Source organism: Chionomys nivalis, chromosome 23, assembly GCF_950005125.1.
Source record: "Chionomys nivalis chromosome 23, mChiNiv1.1, whole genome shotgun sequence".
Lineage (NCBI taxonomy): Eukaryota > Metazoa > Chordata > Mammalia > Rodentia > Cricetidae > Chionomys > Chionomys nivalis.
Window position 1 is genome coordinate 39,648,634 of NC_080108.1, and position 19,767 is coordinate 39,668,400.

General features: G+C 51.5%; 2 protein-coding genes across 3 annotated transcripts in view; one reads left to right on the forward strand and one right to left on the reverse strand.

Annotated features, from left to right (window-relative positions):
- LOC130865175 (BOS complex subunit NOMO1) overlaps positions 1 to 6,585 on the reverse strand; it is a 56,554-nt gene extending 49,969 nt beyond the window's left edge. For both annotated transcript variants that reach the window (XM_057756045.1, XM_057756046.1), the window contains exons 1-3: positions 6,389 to 6,585; positions 1,894 to 1,983; positions 1,074 to 1,119 (exon numbers count right to left, since the gene is read on the reverse strand). In XM_057756045.1, the coding sequence (XP_057612028.1) occupies positions 1,074 to 1,119; positions 1,894 to 1,983; positions 6,389 to 6,535 (283 nt within the window). In that variant the 5' untranslated portion in view covers positions 6,536 to 6,585. The remainder of the gene's footprint in view (positions 1 to 1,073; positions 1,120 to 1,893; positions 1,984 to 6,388) is intronic.
- Positions 6,586 to 9,403: 2,818 nt separating this feature from the next.
- Positions 9,404 to 19,767, forward strand: part of LOC130865127 (ATP-binding cassette sub-family C member 6-like) — a 38,466-nt gene continuing 28,102 nt past the window's right edge. The window contains 10 exon segments of the mRNA XM_057756006.1: positions 9,404 to 9,457; positions 10,222 to 10,372; positions 10,375 to 10,403; positions 13,700 to 13,825; positions 13,951 to 14,079; positions 15,470 to 15,595; positions 16,977 to 17,038; positions 17,620 to 17,751; positions 18,120 to 18,317; positions 19,387 to 19,564. Of these exon segments, the coding sequence (XP_057611989.1) occupies positions 9,404 to 9,457; positions 10,222 to 10,372; positions 10,375 to 10,403; positions 13,700 to 13,825; positions 13,951 to 14,079; positions 15,470 to 15,595; positions 16,977 to 17,038; positions 17,620 to 17,751; positions 18,120 to 18,317; positions 19,387 to 19,564 (1,185 nt within the window).

Genomic DNA, 19,767 nt, shown 5'->3' on the forward strand with positions numbered 1-19,767 from the left:
AGGCTGAAGCAAAAGGATTACAGGATCAAGGGTCTGCCTGGGCTACAAAGAGTTCAAGGCCAGTCTGTACAACTGTATCACCCCGTAGCGAAATGAGAACACACACACAGCAAAGCTGTCACAAGGGCTAGAGACACCACATACACAAGACCCCTGGGTTCAATCCTTAACACAGAAAGAAACAGAGCACCTGTCATTCTAGAAGGTGAGGACAGGGTCACCTGTAAGTGCAACAGGTCAGTGAACACCGCAGCATGAATTCTATCGTGTTATCTGGAAACTAGGCAGTGTGTGTACTCTGCAAAAATTCCCTCCATTAAAAATGAGAAGAGTTGGCACATCTTTAATCCCAGCACTTGGGAGGCAGGGGCAGATGGTTCTCTGAGTTCACAGCCAGCCTGGTCTACAGAGTGAGAGAGAGAAGAAAATCTGAGTGACTCCGCTACATTCAGTGTTCAAATCTGGAAGAACAGTTCAATAAGAAGCCTAGACTGGAGGGAGCAGAAACAAGCCTCCGAGGCCATGAAAGTGACCTCTGCTCCATGGTCTGGCTGGCTGGCCCCCTCCAGTGTCCTGGGATGCCTCAACTTTACTGAAATAGGGTTTCTCTGGGAAAATGAGTTACAGGTGGCCTTTTGTTAAGGTAAGGAATCCCTCAGGATCCTCCACTGCCTGAAGACGAGTCTCCCTCCAAAGAGCCATCATCCCCAGTCCATGTACATCTGGATTCTGCAGTGGGCAAATTTTACAACGTTTAAACACTCCCTTATGGGGGGGTGGGCAGGAAGGGGAGCGAGACATGGTAGCACACATCTGTAACCTCAACTGCAGAAGGCTGACGCAGGAAGACACCGAGTATGAGGCTAGCTCAGGCTGCACAGCGAGACCCAAAACAGAAACAGCTCCGGCCTTCGACAGAAAGAAGGCCCCAGTTCGTGTCTAGACTGTGTAATGAACTGAAGCTGCCACGGCAGCTTTCCCAGAAAGAGGCACAGACCACGAAGGATGCTCTTTTAAGAAAATGACAGCACAGTGTGGGCCCCGCAAAGTGCTCTGTCACTCAGCTCACTTACCAAAACTCCAGCCCAGCGGAGGCTCAATCTTCAGAATGAAATCTCCCTACAAGGAAAACCATGAAAGGTGAAGGCAGGAGCCCTGAAGGCCAGGGCAGATGGAGGGCAATGGGATTACTTTACCCCAAACAACCCCATCTGAAATAAAATCCTACGCCTGGGTCTTCTTGAGGGTGCCAGTTGGACTCCTTTCCAGGTCCAAGCTAGACACCCAGAAACTCCCACCTAGCAGCAGGGAGAGTGCCATGTGGAAGCCCATCTGTGCGCTGGCCAGTTAATACAGTGCATAAAGGGCTCGCTGTGCCAGCCCGATAACCTGCGTTCAGGTCCAGAGACCCACAACAAGGTAGCAGGAGAGTGCTGCCTGACACACACCGTGCAGGCAAGCCAGTGCCCACTCCCACCCTACATACAACATAAACAAGTATTTCTTAAAGGTGAACACCTGAGCACAGCTATGCAGTCTGAGTGTGTCAATCCTGGTGAACACCTGAGCACAGCTATGCAGTCTGAGTGTGTCAATCCTGGCGAGTGACAGCTGGAATAAACGGCAGCCCTGAGAGCTGATCCCTCACTCCTCCCACCGCTAAGATGCCTGCAGCATCCCGTGAGGCTGTGGGGGCTAGAATGCCAGGAGATATTGCCACATGTGCCCCACTGTATGCACTCAGCTGTGGGAAATCTGCATCCCACTGCTCATTACAATACAAGTGTCTGCACGCGGGGAGGCCAGCTCCCTCACCAGTCATTTGGGAATGTTAATTGATTACTTCCTTTATAAGAGTCACTGGGTGAAGACTGAAGTCCCTCCGCCTCTTACCTTATCATACAAGGGGATCATAAAGTAGCCGTTGTTAGGAGCACAGTCTGTCTGGTATTTCAAAGTCCCATGCTTGGTGTACAACTTTATCTGCAAAGCAAGGAAAGAAAACTAAAGACCAAGTGTCTTAGAGAACCAGTTAGCATGTGATGCCTGCATGCAGTCTTGTCGGCCAGTGTTAGCTGAGCTAGCTGCTACAACAGCTTTGGGGACAGAGGGAAAGAAGACAGGGCACCCCAAATTAATGCTATTTATGTTTCTTTTCAGCCTATCCCCAAAGTCTTGTTTTTCAATGCTGAAAAACTGAAGTTTGCTTAAGTAGCTGTAGTAACTTTTGTTTGTGTAAATTTCCGAGTTTAAGACTATATTAGCAAGGCACTTGTGAAAACCCAGGTTCCCAGGCCAGCAGGAACTCAACAGGCGAAGGCACCTACTGCACAAGCCTGGAGACCTGATCAAGTCCAGGACCCCACATCAAGGCTGACGGAGGGACCCAATTCCACAAGGTCATCCTTTGACCTCACACACAGTACGCATGGACACACACAATAATGTGTTTAAATCCATGATTGCCTGGCCCTCAGTTCTACTCCAGCACTGCAGTTCAGACAGAAAGGCAAGTCAGGAGGCAGATTCCTGGGCTGCCCCCAAGGCTTTAACAAGACGGTCTAGGGTAAGCACTGGGGGCTGAACTATTAGCGTCCCAAATGATTCTAGATGCTTAGAGGAGTATTCGCTTAAAGCCCTCCACCGCCACCACCAGGACAAAGACTGATGTGAGAGACATCCAATGCATTCGCCCTCCTTAAGGCGTGGCTACAACTGCTGCACCCTAAACCTCTGTGGACACAAACCTCTAAGCTGCAAGGTGCAAAGCCATATCAGGGTCTCCCTACACTGGGTGTCCTTAACAAAGTCATGGCACCTCCAGAGGCCAAGCTTCCTCACAGTAAAAACAGAGACACCTTGCTTCAGGATACCTGCACTTACTCACAGTGGTGTGGCAAGCAGCAGTCACAGGGTACACACTCAAAAAGAAGAGTGTTCTATTTAACACTCTCTGAAGGAATGCCACTGGGAACCATCAGGCAGAGAAGCACCAGAGGGTTAGAGGCAAATCCCTCAGCCGGCCTGCATGGCTCAATGACTCTGAACCTGTGTCCCAATCTGTAAAAACACATTTGGGTCAGACGACATCAGCCTGACCTCTAAAATATGAATGTTGGGGCTGGAGAACTGCTCAGCAATTAAGAGCACTTGCAGCTCTTGCAGAGTTCATCCCCAGCTCTAGGATCCAATGCCCGCCTCTGTCCTCTAAGGGCACTGAGCTCATGTGCACATAACCATATATAGATACATATAAGCACACTTTAAAAAAAAAAAAATTCTGTAGCAAAAATACAGGCATGATCCAGTGGAGTCCTAGGAAACACAGAAGCAGTCAGGCCCAGTGCGCACTTGAAAGGGGCAGTGTGAAGTAGGGCATGGTCTGTAGTGCTCATGGGCAGGATCCACACAGCCCAGACAACGACTTACTGACTGTGGAGTCCAGTTATTCAGTCAAGGGTAAAAACGAATTTGTTCCAGACCATAAAGAAATTCAGATGCATGCACTGCATATGCACTGGCCTGGAGGACCAGGAGGCAGCACCCAGGGAGTCACCAGCTGCTGCTCTACCCAAGTCATGTCCTGCGACTGAAGACGGCTGCTTATCAGGAAAAACAGAGTGGGGAGTGGGGAGTGTGTGTGTGTGTGTGTGTGTGTGTGTGTGTGTGTGTGTGCAAGCCAAAAGATAACTTCAGCTGCCACTCTGTAGGAACTACCCACCTTGTTGTTCAGGCAGGGTCTCTCAAAGGCCTGGAACTCACCAAGCAGGCTAGGCTGACTTTTTTTTTTTTATAAATCACGAGGGTTCTGGGGATGGAACTCAGGTCTCATGCTGACTGAAGCTTCCACCCCAAGTCCAAGAACCCTGTTTTGATGTGAATTCTGACTGTTAAACCACTAGAACCTATAATTTTTTACAGATGTATTTATTTTTATGCATGAGTGTTTTGCATAGATGTCTGTGGGTACCCGATACCCAGAGGCCTGAGAGGGTGTTGGATCCCCTGGGACTGGAGTCACAGATAGTTGCAGACCATGGTGTGAATGCTGAAAACTGACCCTGGTCTTCCGCAAGACCAGCAAGTACTTCTAACCACCGAGCCATCTCTCCGGCCCCTGTGATTCTTCTTTTTAGCTGTACAGGCTACTGCTGAAGGACAGACGTTCTCTGCACTGAGATTCCCCCGAGACAATCCTTCAGTGCATGAACCTCAGAAGGCACCTCGAGCAGAAACAGAGGGAAGAAGGCTGAAATGGCAGCCAGGTATGGTTGCACAACCCCTGCAGGCCTAGCATCTGAGAGGCGAGGGCAGGAGGATCGGAAGCTCCAGACTGCCTGGGCAAGTCTCAAAAGAGAAAGGGAAGGAGAAGGGAAGACTGATCACCTAGATTACTTACATGTTATAAAATACACTGTATGGGCAAACTGTCACATGCAGTTTGAACTCACTGAGAAGCTGGCTCTGGAGCACTGTTGCCCCGTCTCCATTTCAGACCTAAACATGGCTGTCTAAAAGTGTCTTCCAAGGACTGGCCCCATCACTGTGGCAGGGAGGGAAGAGAGCAGCACCGCTGGAGGGTGAGCCATTCCCAACACATGTCACTACTGTCCATCTGTGATAGAAAAGTGCCTAGAGAAGCCACAGATTGGGCTGTGGGAAACTCAGACATGGAGAGAAAGCTCAAGCAGGACTCCAGCTGGTGCCTCAACTTCCCCAGTCCGTTTCTGATGGACGCTGTAAGCACCTGATTTGATGGCGTCATCTCTAACATGGTGTAATGTTCTTTCACTACACTGAGGACTCCGGGTGACTTCCTCAGTCAATTTCTGCTGGATGCTGAGCGCTCTGTTTAATGATGGATGCACTGTTGTCTGTGCATCTGCCGGTTTCTAGTTATGTTTTAACTCTGGCTTGCTATGTAGTTAGGAAGCCTGTTCATTCAAAATCAAAAGTATGGCTGCCACACTTCACTCTTTGGCCCATATAGTACATCTTCTGTAAAGTACATATCAGAAAAGGGCAACATATCTCTAAGTGGGGAATTAAATACAAGAAATGTCTGATGTCGTAAGCAGCCATTACAAAAGGATCGGTTGCTCCAGACATGTGGACAAGGAACCTAGGGCTCGAGAAACACAGTTCACAATGGGCCACAAAATCCACTTTCTGCTCTATCAATCCCTGTTAGTGCATGGGGTGAGAGCACCCAACTGCCCTCTCCCTTCTCCCAAAGCTGGAGGAAGCTTAAGTTGAAAAGCCCTTCCAAGGCAGTTTCTTACACCCAATGCTGCAAAACCAGGAGGTGGCACTTGTACCTAGTAACATGTCCCCAGCAATTCCCAGGAGTCCTGTGTAGAAGGACCCAGGGCATACCCCTGCTATCCAGTCCTTTGGAGGAAAGAGAGTCCAGAGTTCAAAGCCAGCCTTGGGTATACTGAGCTTAAGGCCAGCTTGGGCTACATAAGAACCTTGTCTCAAAAAAATTATAAAATAAAATATAAGTCAGCCAACCACACAGAAAGTCTGGAAGATAACAGCTGATTCTCTGCCTTAGGAAACCACGCTTCTAGGTTCTACCTCGTCTAACGCCGTCTTACACGTACAGGCTGGGGTTTGGAGAAAGGGCAAAGGGAAATCAGGGTGGGGACGCCTTCTCCTCACCTTTTCCCCCAGTCCTAAGGGACATGCTAAAGGAGGCCACTGCCAGCACTGGAGCAGCTCAAAGGGGCTTCGGATACCCTTCTCTTTGGCACTCCACATTTCTCCTACTGGGCCCCTGTCTACCTCCTACCCCACCCCCTTCTCTGGCTACCAGCCTCCTTGGGAAAACCAGGCCCAGATCTCTCTCCAGTCCCTCGAGTCTATTCCTGCCCATCCCCCTTCTTCTCGCGGGCTTTCTGGGTCAGAATCCCACTGGGCTGATAATCATTTCACGGAACTTTCGACTCAGGAAGAAACTGCTTCACAAATCTCTAGCGGAATTGCAGCGACTATGCAGGGTGGCTGGAAACTCTGCACTTTGAAAAGCAAAGGAGTAGTGGGGACAGAGCGGCGGCTTCACAGCCCCAGAGGTAGCTATACTGCTCCACGTCCGAACTTAGCGATGGGGATCGATCTCTTTAAAGGCACCCCAGGAAGGATGGAGGAACCATGGGTCCGAACCTCGGGGTTTGCAGTATGGAGAGTGACACGTGTGGTTTCCAGGTTCTGCAATATGGGTTGGGCAGATCTGAGTTCAGGAGTCTCGGTCTGGGGGAGCCAGGGTCTAGTAGGCCCTCTCCGCCCTCCGCCCGGCCCTCGGCGCTGCTAGGGAAGGGTGCGGAGCCGCAGAGAGCCTGGCCCGAGGTCGCACAGCCCGCCCCCGGCCACGCGCGGCGCGGCTCACCTCGATGAGCGAGTAGTTGATCTCCACGTCCGACTTCACGAAGCCCCCGCAGCCGACCACGATGTCCTCGGAGCCGCCCGCCCGCCCCGCGCTGCTCAGCAGCAGCAGCAGCAGCAGCAGCTCCACGACACCCCGGCCCGCACGCATGGCCCGGCCTCCGCGTGCCTACCCTCCGCAGCCCGCCCGGTCCCGCCCCTCACACCGCACGCAGCCGGCTCCTTCCTCCCCGCTCGGCTGACAAGCCCAGGCCCCGCCCAGGCGCCGCACCGCGCAGGCGCGCCGGGGCCCTGCGTCACGCCCCCAAGAAAGACCGCTAGGACACCTGCTCCGCCAGGAACCGCGGCCGCTTGCGCCTCTGGCGTCCGGGAGGACTCCGCGCAGCCTCTGAAACGAGTAGCCTCAGATTCAGTGTCCCGATTAAGAGCTTTTTTATGCACTGACGTAGTCAATAAGTCCCAAATCCTTTTTATGCACATATTTCACAAGTCAGATGTAATTTTAAAAAGCCCTTTAGAAATTTGTTATTTGGCTCTCCTTCCTACACCCCCCACCAGCACTAAATCCTATAATAAAATCTTATTTTAACCAGACAGGTTCAAGGCCTGTCTGAACTACAGAACAAGTTCAAAATCAACCTGGACATCTTTAGACACTCTCTGAAAATAAAATATTTAAAAGGACTGGGAAAATAGCTCAGTGCATGACTAGCAAGGCCCTAAATTTGCTCCCTAGTATAGGCATACACGTTGAATGTGACTTATAACCAAACCCTGAACTCATGGGGCTGAGGCAGGAGGACTTCCATGAGTTAACACCCTGCTTGAGTTACATAGGAAGTACCAGTGCAACCAGAGAGTAAGGGACGGGGTGCAGGGGTGGTCCTGGGTCCATGGCAGTCAGTAAAGTGTTTGCCTTGCAACCTGAGGATCTGAGTTTGATCCCCAAACCATGCCAGATGTGGTGGCCAGCAATAGGAGGTGGAGACAAGAGGCTTTACTGTCTAGTCTGATGGGAAAGGTGAGCTTCAGAACCATGAGAGGCTGCGGGCTGCCTTCCTGAGGATGACCCTCAAAGCTGTATTCTGATCTCGACATGCGGGCGCACACCTCTGAACGGCAGCTCCTGAAAAGAACCTGGCTAGTTAGAACTTCAGTAGTGGCGAGACTGGAATGCTGCGAGCCCAGAGGCTGCTGGCCTTATCCTGGCTGGTTCTGGCCCTCCTCCTCCCTGTGTTGAAGCTAACATCTTACGACAATAGAGAAAACTTTTAGAATCTACAGACTCTAAAATTGATAGAAGTAGAGAACTAGCTTCTACCAATCCGAAAGCTAAGAACATCATTGGAGAACATCTCGGGCCTATAGGAAAGCAGCCTCCACCTTGCCGTATCTGCCTCTCTGATGTACTCGTCAATGTATTCTTAACTTGCCTCGATTTATGACTTCCTCTGTTCTGTAAAACTATAAAACTTCGTGAAACTGCACCCATGCTGGAAGGCTGTGGTGAAAATCGAGCAGAGTCGCTGCATCTAGGGGAAACAGCAGAACAAAACAGCTGCTTGTTGGAGGCGTTTAGACCTTGAAGAAGTCGCTGTCGAAAAGAGTGGTTGTGTTCTGTCATCTGCAGGGCTGTTTGTCTGAAGGGCTCTACGGCCTCTGCATGACCCTGGACACAGAGGGTCCTGGCACACCTGGAGCATCTGCCGTTATTGGGTGCTGCACGCAGCACACAACCAGGACTACAGTGGCAGGTGTGTGATGTTTTCCTTCATGAAACACAGAGATTAGCTCAGGGCTTTGGCACGAGGAATGTTTTACCCAGAAAGTGACTTTTGTGTAGCAACCAGTAACTTCGCTCCTGCAGGGCTGTCTGTGGTACAGTTCACCTAGGCTGTCCCTCCCTGCTGACTGTAAGGCCTAAATTCATCTTGGAGTGACCCTCTTTCTTCAGCTGTCCCACGTGACTCAGAACACTGACAGAAGATGGAATTTGGGTGACCCAAATCCGTGTTCCTGAGCCGTGGCTCAAAATGGCTCCAGAATAAACTTCCTCTTATTCCCTTTAAGATAATACCTGCATAGCTGGGCGGTGTTGGTGCTTGGGAGGCAGAGGCAGGCGAATCTCTGTGAGTTCAAAGCCAGCCTGGTCTACAGAGCGAGTTCCAGGACAGGCTCCAAAGCTACAGAGAAACCCTGTCTCAGAAGAAGGAAAAAAAAAAAAGAAGGTAAGAGCTGTGGGTTTTGTCAACATATGCACATAACAAGATAAAATCTGTGATTTGGCTTCTTTATTAGAAAGGATTATTTTGTGGCATGGCTTTTCTATTAGAAATGATGTTGTTGCCGGGCGATGGTGGCGCACGCCTTTAATCCCAGCACTCGGGAGGCAGAGGCAGGTGGATCTCTGTGAGTTCGAGACCAGCCTGGTCTACAAGAGCTAGTTCCAGGACAGGCTCCAAAGCTACAGAGAAACCCTGTCTCGAAAAACCAAAAAAAAAAAAAAAAAAAATGATGTTGTTGTTGCTGTTTTGAGACAGCATCTAACTAGGTAGCCCTGGCTAGCCTCAAACTCACTGAGATCCCCGGCCTCTGCTTCCTGAGTGTTGGGATTGAAGGAGTGAGTCACCACCGCCCAGCATAAATACTTTTAAAACTAAGACATTTTACATTCATCCCAGCACCCACATCTAAACCGCATTCGTCCCCAGTTGCTGTCCGCTTAGGTCTGTTGTCTTTCCTCGGGACACCCTCCTGCGATGAGGGGGGGGAGGGGGCAAAGTGTGCAGGAAATTTGGGAGGGACTTCCCACAGAGTACCGGCTCTGGCTCTTCTGGGTACCAGAATCACTTTACCAAACAACAACTCCACCTCCACACACCACAACTGGACCTTGCCCCGGGCCCTCTGCTTCCCAGCTCCAATCCCGGTCAAACCCGCCCCGCCCCGCCTCTTTCCCAGCCTTCAGCAGGGCTCTGAAAGCTGCTCTGGGACTGACAGACCGACAGACCGAGGGCTGATGGACTGAGGGCTCCCAATGGCCTCACCGGGACAACCCTGCACCGACCTGCGGGTGAGTCCCATCGAGCTGTTGGGAAAGGCGGTACTCCAGCCTCAAATACTTGACCTCGGGAAGCAATAAGGCCAGTGAGTGGCGGAGCGACAGATCCAGATCCCTTCACTAAACCCGGGCCCCAGCAGGGTTTAAGACTGGGGACTTTGATTCTTATTTACATAAAACTAATGAGCCAGCCTGTCCTCTGTGCCTACCTTCCTCATCTACACCCTACTCTAGGGCCTGGAGTCCAGCAGGTAAGGGCCAGAGCTCGTGTTCACCGAGGGCTTGTTCCATGCCCGGTGCTGTGAGTCCACCGCGTTAGGCTGCTTTAGGCAGCCCGTACAGCGAGATTTCAGTATGCCTCCTTGTCAGAGAAGCACAGTCAGCTCGGCCCCTTCCTGTCTGTGTGGTGCAAACGGGACAGTTCCCTTTTGGTACCTCAGTCTATGAAATGGGTACAGTAGCAACTACCAACCAGAGTTCTTATAAAGTAACGGGTGCAACTCATCTGTAAGCCCAACACTTGGGAAGCTGAGACCAGAGAATCACAAGTTCAAAGCCAGCCCCACTGCCTCCCAGCTGACTAGGCAAGTTCCTTACCTTATCTGGGCCCCCATAAGCTAGCCTTCATCTGCCTTATGGAGTTGATATTACGGTGAAAAACGAAAAGCACACCACAGAGGGCTTGAAATATTTTCATGCAATGTCTGTCCCATAGGCAGGTGAGATTGGGACCCAGGTGGCTACCATCCTAACAGTGTCCTCGGTGTTCCATTCAGGTCTGGAACCAGACACAGCAGGAACCTGTGGCCCATCACTTGCTCAGCCTGTGCTTCCTGAGAACAACTGGGAGCTGGGCGCCCCCCATGTACCTCTGGGTCCTCGGCCCCATCTACCTTTTCTACATTCATCGCCATGGCAGGTGCTACCTCCGATGTCCTACCTCTTCAAAGTCAAAATGGTAGCCACGGAGCCTGGGACCAGGGAGCCTGGGACCAGGGGGGGGGGGCAGCTGTGTTGGGAGCAGGTTGGAACCTGGCAGAGAGACTCCCCACCTCCCATCAAGAACACAGGACAGAGGCAAGAAGGGAAGCCACTAGCCAAACAGGTCAATAGTGAAGAGGGGACAGAGATAAACCCATGGTCAAAGTTCTCACAAACAGATTGAGCAAATCTGCACGCTCTCACACCGAGAGAAGCACGTAGCTACAGTGACCTGGCATTTCTCATTTACTGTGGGTACACACTGGGGTACAAACAGTCAATTTAAAGCCATCCAAGGACGAATCCTTTTTTAACTTCGGCAGGTATTTGTGTTTTGGCTATTTTTAGGACAGGGTCCCATGTAGCCCAGTCTGGCTTTCGCTATGTAGCTAAGGATGACCCTGAGCTCCTGATCCCCCGCCTCCCCTGCCAGTTTCTGGTGCAGGCAGTCGTGGTGCAGGCAGGCAGGCTCGGTGCAGGCAGGCATGGTGCTGGAGAGGTAGCTGAGAGTGCTCCATCTTTATCTGCAGGCAGCAGGAGCAACTGTGTGCCAGGCTGAGTGTAGCTTGAGCATGGGAAACCTCAAAGCCCGCCCCTCAGTGACTCACTTCCTCCAACAAGGCCACGCCTCCCAACAGTGCCACTCCCTATGGGCTAAGCATTCAAACTCGCGTGTCTATGAGGGTACTTCCTCTTTAAGCCACCACAACTACATTCTCTGTCTTCTTTTTCTCCTCTACTTATTGGTTTTCTTTTTTATTGCTTTATTCCCTTTTTTTAATACTATAAATCAGAGCAGCATAAGAAATTTACTAACTTAGTAAAAGGAGGTTGGATCTAAATTACATTTATGACATAATGTAACAAATTAAAATTACCTGCTTGTGGTAGTTTGAAAGAAAACGGACCCCCCATAGGTCCATAGAGACTGGCACTATCAGGAGGTATGGTCTTATTGGAGTAGGTGACATCGCTGGAGGAAGTGGAGGGCAGGCTTTGAGGTCTCAGATGTTCAAGCCAGGCCCAGAGTGGCAGTCTCTTCCTGCTGCCTGCAGATCCAGACGTGGAACTCTCAGCTGCCTCTCCGGCACCATGTCTGCCTGTGTGTGTCATGCTTTCTGCCATGACGATGATGGGCTAAACCTCTGAAGCTGTAAGCCAGCCCCAGCTAAATGTTTTCCTTTATAAGAGTTGCTGTGGTCCTGGAGTCTCTCCCAGCAATAGAAACCCTTTTATCTTTTTTGCTTTCTTTTTTTAAGATAGGTTCTCATGTAGCCCAGGCTGGTCTGGAAGTTGCTAGGTAGGTCAGGCTAACGTTGAACTGCTCTGTCTGCCTTCACCTCTCAGTGCTTATATTATGGGTATATCCCCAATCCCACTCCCAGTTCACATTACTGAACTTTAGGGTTCTTGCTGATCGTGGGGCTCAGGAGGACTTTATTGGTGCTTGGAATTTTTTAAAGGCTTTTTTAAAAAAAGAAAAAAGAAAAACAAACACCTTTTCTTCTTCACCTTGCAAGAGTCTGAGAGTTTCAGAGTGTTGCTTTTTTGCAAAAATTAGTTAAGATAGCAGATGACCATGGACAGTGAATCTCGTCAGTATAATCATAGAGAAAGAGAAAAAACAGACAACTGCAAAACTTTGTATGTTAACCCGGAGGCTATAGCTTGGGAAACACAGGGCACCTGTCCCCAGAAAGGACTGGAAGTGCCAGCAAATGGCTACAGCTTTTGGAGGAAGAGAAAGAAAAAGGCCAGCAGTGCTTTGGTGCAGGCTGGGCAGGGCACTGGCTGTTGGGCCCAGGACATTTGTCTTCTTTACAGTATATTTACTTCAGGTCAAGCTGCAGAATGTATGACGGCCTAGAGTGCCACGGGGGCCTCAGTCTGCTAATAGCCACGCTGCGGCAAGGTGACATTACACTAGAAGGTTTACTGTCTTTTCTGTAGAGTCTAAGGGTAAAATTTGTGGCACTTGTCAGGAATTCAACAAAGTGAGGAGTTGGGAGGGACAGCCATGACTGTCTGGGTCTAAGGGCGGGTGTTCCTGAGATTCCTTTGTGGACAGTAAACCTCTCATGGGGGACCTGAGGCACCTCTCTGCAGGGACATCTCTTACACAAGGCCATTGACCCACGGCCAGACTGTCTACAGGCACCAGGCCAATCTACAGCTTGAAGGCAAATTATTCCGATGCCCAGTCTAGGTTCATACAGAAGAGATTCCACTTACCACACACGAGGCAGACAGTCTAGCAGAGCAAACTCAGGACCAGAGGCTTGTTCCGGGATGGCCGTCACTGAGAGGCAGGATGGAATGAGACAGTAAGAATTAAGAGGACTCTCCCGGTGTGTGCAGATTAACCTGGGAAGAGCCGAGGAGGCTCCCAGGAGGAAGAGCGACCACCATCCCCCCAGATTCTAGCTGGACACCTTCCTTTTCCTGCCACCTTCCGTTTCCACCAAAGTGTACCCTTGGCCAGGGTCCATCCATTGCAAACAGGAAGTAAGGCTCTCCATAGGAACCAGAAGGATCTTTTTAGTCTGTACCATGGCAGGTGACCGTGCTCTGAAGTCACAGCTTGCAGGCCTCCAGTCTCACCGGAAAATGTCCCAGCCAGTGACCTGCAGTCACTGGTGGGTTGATCAGCTGACCAACACAAATAAGAGAGAAAAGAGGCGGAGCCAAGAGTGGAGAGAGGTTCCAGTGGGGAGGGGCGACAATACAGATACAGTGATGAAAGAATCACCAGGACCATTGGCCGCACCGTGGCACAGCTGCAGCTGGCTGGCCCTGGAAAGTATCGCAGAGATGCTTTAATTGGTGGGGTCTACTGAGGTGGTCAGGTGGGTTTCAACATCACCTTCCTGAGAGCAATTGAAGTTGGGGCTTGCGGTTAGCAACAGCCTAGCTTTTAAGCAGTTTTGATCCCCTGCCTCAAGCAGAAACAGCCCAGCAGGACCATTCCTTCTAGAAGACAAGTCTTCACCTAGCGAGTAACCCTCGCTTTACATCCTAAGTCACCCCAACACGCAACCTTCCAGCCTCTTCGGTGGCTTGGGTAACACTGGATAGGTGCAAGGTGCCATTTATTGCTGAGCATTTTTGACATGAGAGTTGAAGATCAGGACGGGTCTCAATGCCTCCCGAGGAGGGATGCCACATCAATGACGTCACTGACAGAGCCCCCGTCAGGCACTGCAAAGAGTGTCTTCTCCAGTCTGCCTCTGTTTTTCTTTTCCCTCCGACAGTCTTATGAGTCTGTTTCTCCAGGTGCTTGGCTTCGCCCTCATACTCCTACACACCTTCAACGTGGCCATGCCCCTGTGGAGGATCCACCAGGGGATGCCCCAGGCACCAGAGCTTCTCATTCACCCTACCGTGTGGCTCACCACCATGGTAATCACTGCCTATGCAGGAGCCCAGCTTGCCCCCAACTTCTGCTTTCTTCTAGTATGGAGAGCGTGGGGAGGGAGGGGCTTGGGAGCTTCCCCTTCTGACCTCCTCCACCCTTTCTTGTCTAGAGCTTTGCCACCTTCCTGATTCACATGGAGAGAAAGAAGGGAGTTCGGGCTTCCGGGGTGTTATTTGGATACTGGCTGCTCTGCTGTCTCTTGCCAGCTATCAATGCGGCCCAGCAGGCCACTGCAGGGGTGAGTGGGGCCCTGGTGGGTGTCAGGCCGCTTTTCTGTCCCTTTGTCCATACATGACAGCTTCCCCAACAAGTACCTCTCCTCCAGTGTAGGATGCAGTGTGCTCTGTGCGTGTGTGGATGTGCACGAGGATGTGCTATGTGCACATGGGGTGTGCACGAGATATGCTATGTGCATGTGTGGGTGTGCAGGAAGATGTGCTATGTGCATATGGGGTGTGCATGAGGATGTGCTATGTGCATGTGTGGGTGTGCACGAGGATGCGCTATGTGCATGTGTGGGTGTGCACGAGGATGCACTATGGGCATGTGTTGCTGTGCACGAGGATGTGCTATGGGCATGTGTGGATGTGTGTGACCATGTGCTATGTGTGTATGTGTGCAGAGGCCAGGCATGTTCTGTCTTGATCTTCCACTCTCTGCCTTATTCTCTTTGGTTGATATTGTTTTACTTTGAGATTGATCTCACACTCTAGTCCAGGCTGACCTTAAACTCATGTTCCTCCTCCTGCATATGGGAAGTTTGGGTGTGAACCATTAAATCCAGTTGGTGCCCAGGTGATCAGGGCAGGGTGGACATGGAGAACCCAGTACTGAATAGATGCTAGCAAAACCAGCTAAAAGAGAGGTTGGGGCTTGTCTCAGCCACCATTCTATTGCTGTGAAAAGACCAAGGTAGCTCAGGGTTTCTCTGTATCTTTGGATCCTGTCTTGGAATTCCCTAGACTGGCCTTGAACTCACAGAGATCTGCCTGTCTCTGCCTCCCTGAGTGCTGGGATTCAAGGCATGCACCACCACAGCCCCACCCAAGGCAACTCTTAAAAAAAAGCATTTAATTGGGGCTGGCTTACAGTTTCAGAGGTTTAGTCCGTTATCGTCATGGTGGGGAGTGTGGTGGTGTACAGACAGACATGATATTGAAGAGATAGCTGAGAGTTCGTCCTGATCAATATGCAGAGAGAGAGACTCTGGGCTTGACATGGGCTTGTTAAACGTCAAAGCCCACCCCAGTGACACACTTTCTCCAGTAAGGTCACAACTCTTAATCCTTCTAATCCTTTCAAATAGTGTCCTTCCCTGGTAACTAAGCATTCAAATACAGGAGCCCATGGGGTGAATCTTATTCAAACCACCACTGGGCTAGAAAGGAGAAAGGAAGAGATCCAGTGCCCCAGGGGCTGTTACTCACTCATGGTAAGCCACATGTGTGTGAGCCGGGATGACTAGGAATGCTAGGACCATGCTTCTTGCACCAGGGCTTGGTACCTATCTAGAAATTGCTCCATGTCCATGCTCAGGACCCATGTCCACTCTCAACCTCGACCTCTGGAACCCCTTCACTGTTTGTGACTGCCACTCCTGGGCTCAGTGGGGTCCTCTGTCCCCACAGAACTTCCACCATGAGCCCCTCCACCCCTTGGCCACCTACCTGTGCTTGTTCCTGGTGGTGGCAGAGTTCATGCTGTCCTGTCTGGTGGACCAGCCCCCCTTCTTCTCAGAAGACTCCCAGCCATTGGTAAGTCAGTCACCGCCTACTGAACTCAGAGCTTCTGCCACCTTTATCTCTGGTCCCCTTCTGAGGTCAACAGCCCCGTGCATCCAAAGGGAGTTAGCCTAGGGAGTTAGCCTAGGGAGTTAGTTAGCCTAGGGAGTTAGCCTAGGGAGTTAGTTAGCCTAGGGAGTTAGCCTAGGGAGTTAGTTAGCCTAGGGAGTTAGTTAGCCTAGGGAGTTAGCCTAGGGAGTTAGCCTAGGGAGTTAGTTAGCCTAGTGAGTTAGTTAGCCTAGGGAGTTAGCCTAGGGAGTTAGTTAGCCTAGGGAGTTAGCCTAGGGAGTTAGCCTAGAACGCAAGTTGTGTTTTCCTGTTGTTTATTCTTTCAGCCATTTAGCAAAATGTGAGCTGCTCGTCCCATCCTGGAGGCATCTGTGACCCCAGCCCTGGGAAGGCAGGAGGATTGCAGTCACAGGATGCATCTAAGCATGGTGGATTAGTTACTGTCGCACCACTGTGACAACGGTCTGGCAGGAGCAATGGCAGGGGAGCTTTTCTGGGCTCACAGTGGTAGAGGTTTTTAGTCCATCATGGTGAGGAGAGCGGAATCATGTGGAGGAAAGGCCTCCTGCTAAAGGGGGATAGGAAGCAGTGATGGAACAGGAAGCTGTAGCCCTCAACACGTGCTCTCCCCAGCACACACATCCTCACACAATTCTATCACCAGGCCCCATAATCTCATATTCATAACTTGGTCCTTGCTTTGCAGTCTGTTTGCTTTGTTAAGGCAGACTCTCACACTGAAGCCCGGGGTGGCCTGGAATTCAATAGGTAGCCCAGGCTAGCCTAGAACCCACAGCAATCTTCCTGCTTGCAGAGCGCTGGGATTGTAGGCATGAGCTACCACACCAGGCTATTTGAGAACTTCCTCACCTCAGTAAAGTGCTAGCTGTTCTTCATTATCGACTCCTTAGCCCTCTAGCCTTTGGTCTCACTCTGTAGCCTTGGCTGACCTGGAACTGGCTCTGTAAACCAGGCTGGCCTTGAACTCCTAGAGGTCTGCCTACCTCTGCTGCTGGAATCAAAGATATGCCTGGCCCTCTAGCTCTTTTTGCCTTGACTTCCAGGAAGCTCTGAGCTTACTAAAATCTCTCTCTAGCAAAGAGACACCACATCTACCACATTTTGGGGGACTAAGCTAGTGGTCACCTCACCCTGTCTCCCTAACCTTGACCATCTGCCGACTTCGGGCTGTGAGACCAAGGTCAGCCTGTCCTTTTTGAGACAGAGCCTTGTTATGTGACCCAGGATGGACCTGAACTCTCTTTTCTCTGCCTCAGCTTCCTCAGCACTGGGACGACAGGTGGACATGATCACTGGTTCCTCCCTGGCCTTTTGTTTTTTCCAGAATCCATGTCCAGAGACGGAGGCCTCGTTTCCCTCCAAGGCCATGTTCTGGTGGGCTTCTGGGTGAGTGAGGTACAGGGCTGGGTGGTGCCCCCGACCTGTGTTACTGCTCTCACTTGTCAACACTGCTCATCCCCAGAGCGTCCTCCCAGGCTTACCCAGGCCTCTTCGCCCAGCCTTGAGCTTCACTCCAGGGTATCCCTCCAGTATGCCCCAGTTCACTCACTGGAGAAAGTGAGAACCTTTGAACCCTGGCTCTGCCTCTTAGTAAACCATGGTAGAAATACCAGAGCCCCAGTTTTACCCTCTGTAAGATGGGGACAATTCTGCCTCCACAAGTAGAACATATTCTTGCACACAGCAACGGGTGCTGAGTAAAATCACATCCGCTACTCAGCTTCCATCGCTCCACCAGTGTTTGACAAGTACCTACTACATGCCGAGCGCCAGAGCGAGATTAATAAGCACCTACTGCATGCCGAGCGCCTTTGAAAAGGGCCAGGAGATGAGCTCCCCTGTGGAGGCCACCCTGGTCGGGTGGGCCCAGGTTCACTGCCTTCAGGACCCAGCAGAGGTGGCTTCCTTGGAGTCACATAGCTACCGAGATGGGCACGAGGATGGCACTGGTGAACCCTCTTTCACAGGCTGCTGTGGAGGGGCTACAGGAAGCTGCTGGGACCAAAAGACCTCTGGTCACTTGGAAGAGAAAACTCTTCAGAGGAACTCGTTTCCCAGCTGGAGAGGGAATGGAGGAGGAACTGCGGTGTGCTGCTGGGGTGAGTGGGTGGTGAGCCGGGGCTCATCAGCTGGTCCTGCTTCTGCTTCCCCAGCACATGCCCAGCCTGGCCGTGGCGCCCACCAAGCACCGGCTGATCACTGATTGGACTCGAGGGGTGCGATGTGTGATCTCAGCAGAGATTCTAAGTGGGGATTCTCTTCAGTACCCTAAAAATGGGCATCACGGTGGAAAGGCCCCAAGCAGTGGCCCTCTGAGACCCAGAGATCCCGCAGTGCTCTGAGTTCGAGACCAGCCAGAACTACAGAATCGTCTTGTCTCAAACAATAATAAAACAACGGGAATTTGTTAGCCTGCTGCAGCCCCTGAGTATCACGTGGGCTCCACACCTTGTCTCCTCTCTACCAGGCACTCCAAGTTGTTTAAGAGCAAAGGACTCAGTGCTGCTGCAGCCCCTGAGACAGAGGCCTTCCTGCAGCCAGAGAGGAGCCCGCGGGGCCCGCTGCTCAGGGCTATCTGGCATGTGTTCCAATCCACTTTCCTGCTGGGGACCATCAGCCTGGTCATCAGTGACGCCTTCAGGTTCGCTGTCCCCAAGCTCCTCAGGTGAGGACATCCTTCTAGGATAAAGAATTTGGGCTCTTTCTGCCTCTTTGTGTACATCTGGGTGGGACTTGGGACCCCGGAGCATGGAGAGCAAAGCTGCAGGAGTGGGGAAGACATGGAGGAGAAAGTCAAAGGACCAGAAGGACAAAGGACCGAACCTGTCACCCGACTGTATCAACTAGCTTTTGCTGCTAAATGGTCTTCACCAAGATAGGAGGCTTAAAGCCCCAGGCACTCACCACGCTGGTCGGGATGTGTGGATGGGCAGTTGGGGTTGCCTCCCACTGAGTGGGCTCACTCATGTGAGCTACTTGTCTCTGCTCCATGCAATTTCCTTCCTCTAAGAGACCAACGCAGACCTGTTCAAGTGCTATTGGCCCTGGGAGGTGGGGCAAAAGCCACACACACCCAAGGCAAAGCCTGGTGTTGGCACAGTACCACTTCCTCATGTCCAAACAGCCAAAGTTGGTACCTGGTCCAGACTCAAGAGCTGGAGTGTTGAGTCAGGCCTGGTGGCGAAGGGCTATTGTTCCTACTCAGGAAGTTAAAGGATGAAAATTGCAAGTTATAGGCCGGCCTGGGCTACAGCAAGGGCTCTAGGCCAGCCTAGGACTCTTATTGATACCTTGTCTCCAAATAGAAAGTAAAGCCAGGCCTGATGGACCCTCAAGGCCTAAGGCTTGAGACCTGAGCCACAGAATGACATCCTGTCCCCAACAACAGCCAAACCAGGGCCTCAGTTGGGTTTGTAGCTCAGTTGAGAAAGTATTTGCCTGGCATACACCATATAAACCAAGAGTGATGGTACATGCCTGCATCCTAGCATTCAAGAAGCAGAGACAGCAGAAGCAGAAACTCAAGGTTATGGTGTACAGAATGAGTTCAAAGCCAGCCTGGGCTACATGGCTCTCATCCCTACCCTGTTTCAAAAAGAAAACAAAGTCACAAGAAAGAAGTGTGGACAGGGTGGAAATAAGTGTGGCCTTTTGTTCAGTCAGTCACCACTGACCAACTCTAAACCCAGGAGGCACAGCCTGGCCTCACTGCCTGCCGCCCTTCCCCGCCACAGCCTATTCCTGGAGTTCATGGGCGATCATGACTCCTCAGCGTGGATGGGCTGGCTCCTGGCTGTGCTGATGTTCTTGTCAGCCTGCCTACAGACCCTGTTTGAGCAGCAGCACATGTACAGGGTCAAGGTCCTGCAGATGAGGCTGCGAACAGCCATCACCGGTCTGGTGTACAGAAAGGTGAGCCCCCGGGGTAAAGAAAGTGTGCGGCACCCATGCTGCATCCTCAGACCGTCACACGCCGTTCCCTGCGCTCTTACCTGCCGGGCTACTGCGCTGTGAGCCAACCTGGAGACTTTCCCCAGTCAGAGCTCTTCCGACTCTCATCCCCTTCGCTGGCTTTTGTTCCTCGGGAGTGACATCCAGGGAACTGCCACAAAGAC